Source organism: Electrona antarctica (genome assembly GCF_951216825.1).
Source record: "Electrona antarctica genome assembly, chromosome: 18".
NCBI classification, from domain to species: domain Eukaryota; kingdom Metazoa; phylum Chordata; class Actinopteri; order Myctophiformes; family Myctophidae; genus Electrona; species Electrona antarctica.
In genome coordinates this window covers 30,120,159-30,133,940 of record NC_136799.1, presented here as the reverse complement: position 1 = coordinate 30,133,940, position 13,782 = coordinate 30,120,159, and the positions used below count along the sequence as shown (strand labels likewise).

General features: G+C 39.5%; 2 protein-coding genes across 2 annotated transcripts; both read left to right on the top strand.

Annotated features, from left to right (window-relative positions):
- The first annotated feature begins 1,248 nt into the window (after positions 1–1,248).
- On the top strand, positions 1,249–8,821 carry zmpste24 (zinc metallopeptidase, STE24 homolog). Its single transcript, XM_079527630.1, has 9 exons — positions 1,249–1,690; positions 3,324–3,470; positions 3,679–3,882; positions 4,110–4,262; positions 4,808–4,949; positions 5,533–5,708; positions 6,304–6,408; positions 6,890–7,033; positions 7,195–8,821. The coding sequence occupies exons 1-9, from the start codon at positions 1,580–1,582 to the stop codon at positions 7,417–7,419; spliced, it is 1,407 nt and encodes a 468-aa protein (XP_079383756.1). The 5' UTR covers positions 1,249–1,579; the 3' UTR covers positions 7,420–8,821.
- A 666-nt stretch (positions 8,822–9,487) lies between these two features.
- Positions 9,488–11,688, top strand: LOC306942404 (ATPase inhibitor, mitochondrial-like). Its single transcript, XM_079528260.1, has 3 exons — positions 9,488–9,616; positions 11,058–11,158; positions 11,540–11,688. Exons 1-3 carry the CDS (start codon positions 9,545–9,547, stop codon positions 11,679–11,681), a joined length of 315 nt encoding a protein of 104 aa, XP_079384386.1. The 5' UTR covers positions 9,488–9,544; the 3' UTR covers positions 11,682–11,688.
- Positions 11,689–13,782: the final 2,094 nt, after the last annotated feature.

Sequence of the window (13,782 nt, the reverse complement as noted above, 5' to 3'; positions counted from 1 at the left end):
GCATATTGTGCTACCAAACTGGGGGTCCCTGTGATTAAAAAGGTTGAGAATGCTTTATGGATACAAGACGGTAAAGACACCATTGGGAAGATGCACTACTAGCCTCATGCAGGTTTACCAGAGCCGTAGTCAGCATTACCTGCTTCCACCTTTCAGTGGGCAAAATAATCCTGAATCCTCAAATATTTTTCATTCACTTCATTCATTCAATACTTTGTCTATTAGGTTCACATTCATGATCTCAGACAGACTCACCATCCCTCCATATTTTGGCAAGACAGTGTTTGGGTGCAGATATTGCTTGCTTGCTTGTTTTTTCACTTACAAAAAATATTTAAAAATGATACACAAAGTCAATGAGAAAAACATGTGAAGGAGAAAGCCTAAAAACCCTTCAGGGGCTTGAGAAGTGGCATTCTTCAGGAATGTTTGTACATTCATAGGATAAAAACTACATCAACATTGAACATGCAGATCTAAAACACAATAACATTTGACAGATTATCATACATAGAGAAAAAATATTACTCACATTCATAGGCCTATAATCTTTTATTTAAATGTTTTACCAAACCATTTGCCTGCACATAAAATGGCTTTAAAGTTTTTGTACCTCACATGTACCTCCATTATTATTTTTTTTAATTTTTTGTTAACAATTCCCAAACAATTCACAGATTTTGTCTGTACCTACGGCCTACCTCTCAATTTGTCATGTTTTGTTGTACTTTAATATATATGTTAATACTCAATGTTAGTGTTGTCTATCAGGCTAGTAGTACAGCTGCCCAATGGTGTCTTTACTGTCTTGTATCCATTAAAGCATTCTCAAACTTTTTAATCACAGGGACCCCTAGCTCTGGTCCATAGCCTTTATGCTGCCGTTGCGATGACGACAGAGCTAAGGGGCACAATATGCATCTGTGAGACCCCAATCTTCATGGAGACTGAGAAAATGGGTAAATGCAGAAGGACCTGAGGGGGCCACAACACACACACACACACACACACACACACACAGATCATGTGTACATTCATGAATCCTACTGCTTTGAATCATCTTTGGCCACTGATGAACAGCAGCAAGTATTAATGCAATTCAGTCAGTTCGGCTAAATATTATTTGTCATCTTTAACACACTTCCCATTAATGAATATGAATTTAAGATAGAAAGACATTTAAGCAAAATCATCTATATATTTAATCCTAAACGAAATTTGCAGCGGAACCAAAGTCATTGGTCCTTGTTTCAATAACGACAGAAAGTTTGTTGCACTTTTCTGTGGACTCCGCATACACTCTGGTCCTCATGAATGGGGCGAAGACGAGGCTCTCACTGGAATGGGAAGTGGACGCATTAGTGACCAAGTTCACACTTTTTGCTAATGTCTAGAAATAAAGTGAAGTCAACAGCACTTTACCTCAACTAAAATCTGTCTGAAAATTGCGTTTGTGTACACGTCAAGTGGGGAAGCAGGCGGTTATTAGCTGCTGGCTAATAAACATTCAAGCTAGCTAGTGTTTAGCTTGAAACGCTAGCCAACCCAGCTTGAATAACATAGGCTCAGAACAGAAAAAATGATGATTGAAACGTTATGTGACCTACCAGTGGAGAAACAAATATTTTATTCTGTGCTTGGATTCTCCTGGACGGTATACCTATGGGAGGCATACCTTTCGTACAGACAGGTAAGTTGAAATTCACTGTCAAAACAGCTGTTTGATCTTTGACAGACGACAGTTTAGATTAGAATCTACTAACTACATTTTGATCTAGCCCCTCTTGGAACCCTCGTAAAACCTTTTACGAGGGTTCCGAGAGGGGCTAATTTTGATCAAGCTTTGGAGGAAGATTTATATTCATTATGGTCAGCTATTTTGTTTCTGTTAGCCTAACTGTATACATTGAAATTTAACAATTTTACATTTTCTTGGACATATTGAAAATCTTGTAACGGCATAGATTATTCTATAGATTATCTTTGTAATTAATTTAAAAAAAAAGTGAGTGACTGCAACTTGTTCCTTAATTTTGACTGCAACTTGTTCCTGTTTGTGGATGACTGCACTGCTGGTCTCAAGACAGAAACAAACTGCAGGTTGAAAAGGCCCTCACCTCTGAACTCTGTAGAACTGGCTTGCTGATAACAAACTATCAATGATAGTTTGTTATCAGCGAGCCAGTTCTACAGAGGATTATATCATTAGCTTCTATCATTAGCCGCAATTTGCAACTCTAGATTTTTTTTATAATGGGATGAATCTAGAGTTGTAATACCCTCCATTGACTCCCTACTCATCCAATTTGCGTTTGCGATCTGCTTGTATTAAATGACGTTAAACTCACCATTGCAGCTCTAGGCCAAGCTTGAAGTCAATGGAGGGTATTGCAACTCTAGATTCATCCCATTATAAAAAAAATCTAGAGTTGCAAATTGCGGCTAGAAATGACCTACCACCCAAGTTCCATCCTGGAGGCAAATCTTAACTGTGATAAAAAAGGCCACCAATTGAACAAGATTCCTGTACAGGATCTCCTCACTGGTCAACAAAAACACCTTGAAGACCCTAACAGGAGCCCTCATACAATGCTTCTTCGACTATGCATGCACCTCATGGTACCACCCCACAGCACCTCAAAGGCCCTTTATAAAGAAAGGCTCCAGACTTCCCAAAACAAACTGGTCAGGCTACTGCTTGGCCTTACTCCCAGAACCCACCTATATAGAAGACTATATATGTACGTCTTTAAATGTTCTGATGAATTGAAAATAGAGGACCCTGATGTAAACAAGTCTTAGTGCTGGTTTCATCCTCGGGGTGTGGCAGTGGCTCAGGGGTGACCGGATGGTTACAGAACATACTGTCCGTGGTGACCAGTTGGGAACCTGTTGAAGTGTCCTTGAGCAAGACTCTGAACTCTTGCTCCCGATGTGCAGGTTGGTGCCTTGCATGGTTTCCTCTGGCATCGGTGTGTGAATGTGTGTGAATGTAATGCACAATCTCTGTAAAGCGCCTTGGATAAAGGCGCTATATAAATGCACCATTTACCAATTATCCTCGAGCAGTTTTTGTATTGACTTGTGCTTTCATTTGAAATGTACCCATTCTACATACTACTGTTGTGAATACAAATTACACACACACACTCATTTTGAGAGCTTGTATTTTCATTTTTTTGTAACTTAATGACATGCCCAAAATGGGGATCTTTTATTCATTGTTAAATTATACATAATGTTTTAAAGAGATTAAATTGATTAGTTTGATTAACTGTTGCAACCCTAATGTCTTGTCTGTCTGCCTTTTGTTTACCTCACAGAGGAAGATATACAGAACAGTCACACACGTTCCCCAGGAGCTGGGGAAAATAGTGGACAATGAGACATTTGAGAAGTCACGGCTTTACCAGCTGGACAAGAGCAACTTCAGTTTTTGGTCAGGACTCTACTCTGAGACTGAAGGAACGGTAAGGTTTGACTTATGTCAGTGTCACATTTAATAGAAGATCTACAAGCTCACAACACGTTGCAGGCCTGACATGTTTTCAGCTTGTAGATCTACCATTTTCGGTGCACAACGACAATTACTGTATATTATCAATTCAAGTATACAATCATTTGTCCACTTAGTTTTATAGGATCTTATTGTCATTACTTTCCTGTTCTGTCCTGTAGCTGATTCTGCTTCTTGGAGGAATTCCTCTCCTCTGGAGTGCGGCAGGTTCTGTGACAGCTCGGTTTGGATTAGGTCCAGAACATGAGATCACCCAGTCCCTTGTGTTTCTGACCCTGGCCACCCTTTTCAGTGCCTTCACTGGCCTTCCGTGGAGCATTTACAGCACATTTGTCATTGAGGAGAAGCATGGCTTCAATCAGCAGGTAAACTGTCCTTAAACAACATGTACATATGACCTCATCCTGGCCTCTCGAAGTTGCTGCCACGTTCAGCAACATGTTGGTGTAACATGCTTTGCAGACTGTTCTAACAACATTACAGTATATAACAAGATAATGATATTAACATGATATTTGTTTTGCACTGATTTGACTGCATACTTATGGCATAATTATTTTTTGTCCTTATTTTCATTTTTCACATTGCTTAGACAATGGGGTTCTTCCTGAAAGATGCTGTAAAGAAGTTTGTAGTCACCCAGTGTATCCTGCTGCCTGTGACATCTCTGCTCCTCTACATCATCAAGATTGGTGGAGACTACTTTTTCATCTATGCCTGGCTCTTTACCTTGTGTGTGTCTCTGGTTAGTGATACTTTCACCTCACCAGGCTTGATATTTGAAATGGACAATATTTCTACCAAATCAGTCAGATGTTCCTGGAGAAAATGTAAATGTTATCTGAAAATACAATTTGCTGTTTGCGAGTTTCATCAGGAATCAGGATTCTTATAGAACAAAGCAAAGAATGTATGGCTTTCATGATTTATAGATGCATTCTATCATTTAGTGCTGCACGATCCTTCATCCTTGCTCAAATGTGAATCTCGATTTTCCTCCATAAGAATTGAGATCACGATTCTCACAAGATTCATTTTTCCCCATTAAGGTATTTATTGTCTTTAGTCTACTCTTAGAAGGCAACATGCTAACCTGTTGTCAATCAAAAGCAGTAATGCTTGCTTTGTTATTCCTTTGTTGACAAGATTACTAGTAATATAAACCACATGAACATGCATCAGATTCATTCTATTTGCAGCTTTGTGTAATGTCAGTTAAACAAAGTTAAAAGCAAATTATCAACACAATTGATTTCATCTTGTATGTGTTTGTTCTGTGTTTTCTCCCAGGTACTTGTAACCATCTATGCCGACTACATAGCTCCTCTGTTTGATAAATTCTCTCCATTGTCAGACGGGGAGCTGAAAACGGATATCGAAACCATGGCCAAATCTATCGACTTCCCCCTCACGAAGGTTTATGTAGTAGAAGGTATTAAACCCATGGAACACCCATTACACCACACAAGGTGCTCTGATTGATCGGCCAGCGATCGGGATCAGCAGATAGTTTGTGTAAATATGTGATTGGGATAATGATGTCTAGGATCGGATTGATGAAGCACTGTGATTTGGCAACGTATAAATCAGGCTTCTCTCACACAGATTGCGCTAAACTAGCCTGGTAAACAATTCCAGTCGTGTGAATTCACATCATGTTATGTGTCTTCTGCAGACCGGTCTGGCCCCAAGCACTGGTTGGGTGTTTTGCATGAACCAAGAGCCAATCAGCATCTGTCAATCACAGGGCCCTCTTCCACTTTTTGGTACCAGATAATGTGAATTCACGTGACCCACCTGGATGGTTTACCAGGCTAGCGCTACACCCTCCTCGCAAAAAATAAAATAATCATCCTTAGTACGCTGCACACCTATACGTAGATGGTGAAAAGTCTGACATTTCTAAAATGTTTACCATATCTGAAAATGTCTGTTCCATCTTCTACCATCCTAAAGTAGGTACTAGGTAGACCTACCCAATGTAGACTAAAACTAAACTACTACTATTCTTCCAGGTTCCAAGCGTTCCTCACATAGCAACGCCTACTTTTATGGATTCTTCAAGAACAAGCGCATTGTGCTGTTTGACACCCTGCTGGAGGATTACTCTCCTCTGAATAAGCCTGGAGAACAACAGCCAGACCAGACAGAGGCTAATGACACACCCAGCGAGCTCAAAGCCAAGCCTAAGGTTACAATGCAAAATAATATATTGTCATATTAGTAATAATTATGAAACTTCTTCTGCAAGACATACTGCACCAGTAACAGTACAGTAATTAAGTAAACACAATCAGCGATGGTAATATAACTTTTATTTCATTGTCATGCAGAGGATGCGCAATTATTTTTTAGGGTGAAGACCCTTACAAACCACCTGATTCCATGTAAACATTATTTCTTGTTACCTGGCTGAACCTAAATGGGATCATAGCTGGAGGAATAACAATCCAATTAATAAGTGTGTAGTATTACAATGTAGTTTGAGCTGTTGCCAGAGTACTTGTGCAGTACCTGTTATCAGTGTACATAGAGGCCAGTCTATTCCTACCATGAGCATTAAAACAAACAAAAAATAAATACAATTTTATCATGTTTGTTTTTTATTTTTTATTTTGTTTTGATAAATGATATTCTAGTGAAACTTGTATTATTTATTATTATTACACATTTTCTGCTTGACTTGAAAAGAGTGTCATTTTGATGAAAGTAGAATTTTATTTGATGTATGAAGTATGTACTACTTTAACATTTAACATTTTTATTTGCTTTTCTGTCTCTCTAAGAACAAAAAGCAAGGCTGCAACAACCCTGAGATCCTTGCAGTTCTTGGTCATGAGCTGGGCCACTGGAAGCTGGGCCATACTGTCAAGAATATTGTCATCAGTCAGGTGGGTTTTCAGAATAAAGGATCCTTTATATTATAAATGATATGAGTCAATGTCAGTGACAATTATAACGTTTATTATTGTCACTGACATTGACTCATATCATTGTAAACACATTATATGTTGAAACGTCGAAAACTCATAATTTCTGTCTCCGGTTAGATTCCCAGCCGGTCGGACCATTTTGCTGCATGTCGCTCCCCTACTCTTGTACTCATGTTGTTTTACTCTCTCTCCACTGTACATATCAAGTAAAGGCAAACAAAAACCCCAAAATATAAATGAAAATACATAATATTTGTCAAGAAAAACTAATGTGACAAATACCTCTTGCCCTGAGCATTTTACATTTGTTTACTTGACCATTGTCCTGTCCAATGTTTTATACACAGCAGTAACTCGGTCAAATGTAGCTATATCAATATATGGTATAAGTGTTCCTTCTATACCAATTACACAAGTTGTTTCTCTTTCTGCTCTGCAGATGAATTCCTTTCTGTGCTTCTTCCTCTTCGCTGTTCTGATTGGACGGAAGGAGCTGTTCCTAGCCTTTGGTTTCCATGACAGCCAGCCAACCTTAATTGGCTTGATGATCATCTTCCAGTTCATTTTCTCTCCTTACAATGAGGTAATTTTTGTTCTTCCAATACTCGTAATTATGTTTACTAAAATAATTTAAAAGAAAAGAAGCATTGTTTATCTTTTGGCATCTGTCATTGTACCACTATTGAAATGTGTATTTTATTATGTGTACTGCTCGTCATTAGTTGTCATCATTTTCCTTTGCAGCTCTTGTCATTTTGTCTGACCGTCCTAAGCCGCAGATTTGAGTTCCAGGCAGATGCTTTTGCACGGGCTATGGGCAAAGCTTCTGAGCTCTATTCTGCCCTCATCAAGCTCAACAAGGACAACTTGGGTTTCCCTGTGGCTGACTGGTTATTTTCCATGTGGCACTATTCCCACCCTCCTCTCCTGGAGCGCCTCAGAGCACTGGGCAATGTCAAGCAGGACTGACAGGCCCAGAATGGGGCGTGGGTGTCGCCTCCACCCAAGATCTGCCACTCCTGGCCCTGTGATGTGCTCTGCTCTTTTTTTCCCCCCAAATATAACTTTCTCTTTTTTTATTTTTGTCTTGGTTTTATTTGATTTTGACACTTGATCATAATTTTCATACGGTTCCCTTTACTTAGAATTTTATTTGTTTCAAAGAAAACCAAAAAAAAAAGAAGAAGAAAAGTCAGCACAAAGCAGCCTAAAACGCTTACCAAACCTGGGATGAAGTTTCTGCTTTTCCTTAAGGCAAATGGAGGTACTTTTTACATACCGTACACTTGGCCAGTATCAGAGTATGTGTAATGGAATGTTTTTGTCAGATTTTACAAAGAGCTAATTTGATTTTTATTTGTTCAAAGGGTTTATTGGTTGTTTTATTTGTTCAAGGGATTTATTGATTGTTTTATTTCTTAAAGGGGTATATTTTTCATTCAGTTTTATTTGAGTGAATGACATTATTTTTTATTAGATTATGAAAATAAATAATTTAACCTAATTCCAGACATTGTATGGTGTAGCCATTAGCCTATACAGCTGTCTTGCTCAGTTTCCAATTATTAAGCGTCAGTATTTTTGATGGGGAACAAATGGACAAGTTCATCCTACAGTACACCGTACACAAACTAACCAATCAAATCTTTGACTGTAGGATTAATTGGTTTGTTGTGTGAAAACTAAAAATGAAATGTTTGACTGTAGGATTAATTGGTTTGTTGTGTGAAAAATGAAAAGTGTCCTGTGCTCTTCTCACCTACTTGTTACTAGGTTTTGGATTATACAGTCCAGAGTAAATGGAAATTATCCCAGAACATCCCATGTTTGGTGGTGCTTCTCAGACAACCTCAAACTCAAATCAGTTAACATGCTAGATTTCAATTCCACATCTGGCAGATACAGACCACTGCCGATGCTGTAGTGAAATCATTATGAGTCACTGTAAATTTCTACAATGGTAGCTTTTCTGGGCTAGTGAAACATGGTCGAGTGTATGCCATACTTTGCCACCTTGTTTCTCTAAACTTAGGAATAATCATTGAAATTTATATTTTTTACTTTTGGTTTTTACAATATTTTCTTTGTTTTAATGCACTTAATTTTTACCGAGGGCCCAATCAACCTATACATGTGTAATTTTGATGAAGAGCATAAACATGTAACTGGTTAGAGAACGAACCGTGGAAAATATTGAATGTGGTTTGAAATCTTAAGTTCCTCTTTTTTATTGTTTAGTTTCTTCTGTTTTGGTGCCTATTTGTGAGCCCAAAGTTGACTAAGAATCAAAAGATTTATTACAGTCATTGTTTGGTTTGATAGTAGAGTGAAGCCCATACTTGCAGAAATGTGAATAAAAACCCTCAAAGCACCTCTGTTGTTTTCTCTCTAAAGATAGAAATCATGATAAATTGGATCCACAGAAATGTTTAATTGGCTCCAACTCCAACAACTAAATTATAAAATATATAGTAAAGATACTGAACTTTTAAAATAGTTGTACACTGCATGAATGTTTTTATTTATTGCAACACGTTTCAAGATATTAGAAGTTGATTTTTAGACTTTAGAGAGTGTAAAGTGAAACCACGACTTCAAAGATGAAATTCTTTACGTTGTGCCCGTGTCAGGGTCAGTTATATCTGGAGTCTGGACCGTGCACTACTAGTGCCATGGGCAGTCGCAGTGCAGTTCACCTAAAAGTTACGCAGGCAGGCACAGTACACTTCACTCTACGTGAAGTTGTTACGCAGAGCGTGCGTGCTGAGACCATACCATTACAGAGTCAAAGAGGGTTACTGACTTAATGACTTAGTTACACGTTTAACATTGTTCCTGCTATTCCCTAAGAGTTTATAAATGCTACATAAATATCAAACTCGTCAGATATCTTCAAGATTAGATTTTGATTGTTATTTGACCTATTCTTTTATTGGATTGTTCGTTTTCGTTCATTGTCTCCCCTCTAATGGAAAGCCTGGTGACGCGAGGTTACCCCTCTATACAAACATAGACACGCCCCTTTTGGTGTATTCAACGTTAACCTTCATAACAGCTGACCTGGATGCGAGTGTTGTTCATTTAGAGAGCAATTATGTCAAGATTTTTGAGGCCCAATGTCAGGAACTTTATCAGCACACAGTTAAGAATGGCATCCGATGATCAGGTAAAAGTATCTGCTAGCTAGACCAGGCTTTATGAATGTTCGATTTAGCTACCAAAATACAGTTCATTTCAATGAATGACTGTGTTGTTGACTGCATGTTGTTGACACGGCGGTCCATGTTCTTGATTGTAACGTAATTAACTTGACAATTGGAACCAGTTTCGCGTATCGTTGAACAACACTGTATATGACAAATATATTTAATTGATTTTCATTCATGTCAGTAGCTCATTAAGTGGAAATGTGAACTTTTGGGCTAATTTGTTTGAAACAGTGCAGGCCTGTGCTGTGCATGGATACGTGTTCTCAGTTCAGTGCATTATATTGTTGAGATTTTGAGAAACATTCTGGATTATTCCAAAGAACTCATGTGGCTGCGTGGATGACAACAAAGGGGAATTCTCTCAAATTTGACCTTCAGAATGGTGTTGCATTTTCAGGATCCATCCTGCACTAGCCTAACATTACTGGGAGAAATTAATTGCTGTTGGCAAGTTAAATTTCACGTGAGCAAATGCAGATTTTTATAACCAGTAAAACGCCTGAGCATATCTTGAGTGTACAGGGTGTGATGAGGTCAGATCAAGATATGGAATGTCAGAACAGGTCAGCTCCATATAGATCTAAGGGTGGCAGTGGGGGCACTGTATTGAATGTACTACAGGGTTTGATGAGGGCTCAGGTAGGGTCGGGCCTTAATTTTCAGGCCTGTTGAGAACTCTAATTTTCGCTGGCTGCCGGGTGCGGCAGGCCTGTCTAGAGTTTTGGACAGGTATCAGTCAAAAGGGAGACATCGAAAAGGAAGGATGGATGGGGAACGATCAACATTATGGAATGTCAGAACAGGTGCTGACATATATTCATATACTAATATTGATGACATCAGGGATCTCCATATATGGGCTTAATTGTGACAGCAGGTCGCATTTACTATGACATCTCCATCCCTGATGATGTCATGCGATGTCACGAGACCTGGGCACCATATATGGGGCTTTTCCATGTATGGGGATTTTGAGTGATACACTGTCTGACTGACTGGAAATGCATGATTCCGGCATACAGTGGTTATCATGAGACTGTCACAATATGATCACAGGCAGGGATCTCCATATATGGACATAACAGGGATTGTATTAGGGTATGAGCTGGGAATGCCCGCCCATGTATGGAACTTTTTCATGTGATGTCACGATGACCTGGGCACCTGGGGGCTTGCCTGGGGAGACCAGGGGACTGATGTCACGTGATGTCACGATAACCTGGGGGCTTGCCTGGGGTGAGCGACGGGATTTAGGTGACAGGATTTGAGTTAGGTGACCGGTGACGTGTCAAAGTAACCGGGATTGTGAGTGAGGTGACAAACGCAAGGTTGCATAGTTATCTGCGACCTCCGGTCGCAATAATTATATAAGTCTATATTTCTTCCCTCTTCCCTTAGATGGGTGATCTGGGTGGAGGTGCAGGAAAGGGTGAAGGAGGTGGAGCCATGGCGAAGACACAAGTTAAGAAAGAGTATACTCAGGAGGAGATGTACTTCAAGTATGTTTCCCTCTTTTAGACCACTGACTGTTGGCCTACCTCATTTGGTGATGTAGGATTATATTATAGGCTACATGCTTTAGCTCTTAACGCAATCATAAGTATCAGTGTCTACACTATCTATGCGTACATATGTATTAATATAATGCACAATTGGGAATGAAAATGAACACTATAAATAAAATAATCTGCACAGTAGAATAATCACAACCTACCGCTTTTATAGCAGAGATGGACTAGGAAGTGCAATAGGCTACGCCGCTACGTCATTCCCTTAAAGGCAGTCTCTAAAAGTGACAGAACATTAGATCACGATATGCCTGGGCAAGTGGAAGCTTTATTTATTAACCATGTTACTACCCTTCCATTTCTCCTGCACAGGCGTAAAGAGCAGGAGCAACTTGCCAATCTGAAGCAGCACCACAAAGAGGAAATTGACCACCACAAGAAGGAGATTGAACGTCTGCAGCGTGAGATTGACCGCCATAAGGGAAAGATCAGGAAACTGAAGCATGATGACTGAGACGAAACCACACAGCAATCCCAGTCGGAGTCTCAGTGGCCAATCTCAATCTCATTCTGGCCAATCACAATTTGCGTCCTCACCTTCGTCTTACAAACACTCAAAGCCGGCCATTCATTGTCAGTGGCACTCAATATTGGTGTGTACACAATGTGTGTACACAAATCCTCTAAACTGGACATAGGAGGGGCTTACGCCCTCAATAATTTTGCTGCATGCACTGCCTAGCCTAACCTGACTCCGACAGATGGGGCAGCAGAGAGTCTCCCCTCCTGCTCCCATCTGGGAACTCTCAGGCAGACTTGATGCCCGGCCACAAAACGGCCTGGCCAATCAGCAGCAGCTAGAGGCGGGATAGCTGCTGCTGATTGGCCAGGCCGTTTTGTGGCCGGGCATCAAGTCTGCCTGAGAGTTCCCAGATGGGAGCAGGAGGGGGGAACCCAGTGTACTCTCTGCTGCCCCATCTGGCGGAGTCAGGTTATGCCTAGCCAGGCCCACTGTTGATATGTGGTTGATTTATGTTCTGTAAATGTTAAGAAAGCAAGTCCTTGTTGTTGCCATTGAACACGTTCATATTGGCCTAGGGAGGACTGCAAGTGCAACTACACAGAGAAGGAAAGTGCATACTTTACTGGAGACAATTAAGATATTCTCTGAATTTTTAAATACTGCACACCAACAATAATCAACTTTTATATTGCAATTTAAAATGTATTTCTTAAAGGGGTTTATTTTTCATCAGTTCTATTTTAACACTTTCAAAAAACCTTTGGGCATTTTATCGTCTACTTAGGTTTATGTGAACATCCCAGACAGTTTTTAAGTTGCTCGATTCAGTATTTAGATATTTGATATTAATTTTAGCTGCCCCGCCCCCTTCCTATACAAACCCATTGTAACTTAAAACTCAATTGTAACCATGATAGATTAATCGAAAACACCCATCCTTGTTCCTGGTGCTGATATCGTCCTTGTAATACGTGAGGGGGATGTGTTTTTTCATTTACTGTTTTCATTTATTTTTAATAATTATTCCTGGAGGAGGTTCTTTTTGGCACGTTGTAGCCATTCGCCTATACAGCTGTCTTGCTTGACAGCCGTTTCCAATAAGCATCAGTGTTTTTGATGGGGAACAAATGAACAAGTTCTTTCTACAGTACACTGCACAAACTAACCAATCAAATAATTGACTGTAGTGCACAAGTGTCCTGTGCTCTTCTCACCTACTTGTTACTAGTTTTGTATACAGTCCAGAGTAAATGGAAATGATCCCTGTCCATCCCATGTTTGGTGGTGCTTCTCCAGTCAAGCTCAAGTTAATTAACATGCTAGATTTAAAATCTACAACTGGCAGATGTAGATGCTGTAGTGAAATAATTTGAAGTGACAAGTGAAGTTTCTACAATGGTTAGCTTTTCTGGGCTAGGGAAACATGGCCAAATATGCCACTGTTTTTCTCTAAAGCAGTTCATTTTAATGCACGTAATTACCAAACTGTAATCAACCTTTACATGTAAAGTTGATGAAGAGCCATGAACCATTGATTGATTGAAATATGTATTAACAGTTTGCAGAATTACAGTACATTTCAAGCACAAACTCAATACAAAGGCTGTTAACTGTGAGTGGACGACCCAATTAAGCATTACACTTGTTTACAAGAGGGTCCACCATGTTCAATTCATCAAAACGTACAAATAGACACTTTATATAGACATAACAGAACAGGAATTCATCATAATGGAGGTAAAAAGGGAAAATAAACAGGGAAAAAGGGGATTCCGATTTTACGGGGGCCAGTTTAGAATTGCAGCCATCTGTAGGTGCCCTTTGAGAGCGGTTTTGAAGTAGTCAAGGGATTTGCATGTCTTAATGACTGTTGGTAGGGCGTTCCACATTTTGGTGGCATAGGAGCGAAAATAATTTAGTCCCTTGTTTGTGCCGAATCTGGGTTGTACATGGTTCGTTACACTCCCTCTGGTGTTGTGGGTGTGGACTTCGTTAACATTAAGGAAGTATCTATATAATAAGTACCATATAATATTGAATGTGGTTTGAAATCTTATTATCTTAAGTTCCTGTCTTTTCTATTGTTTAATTT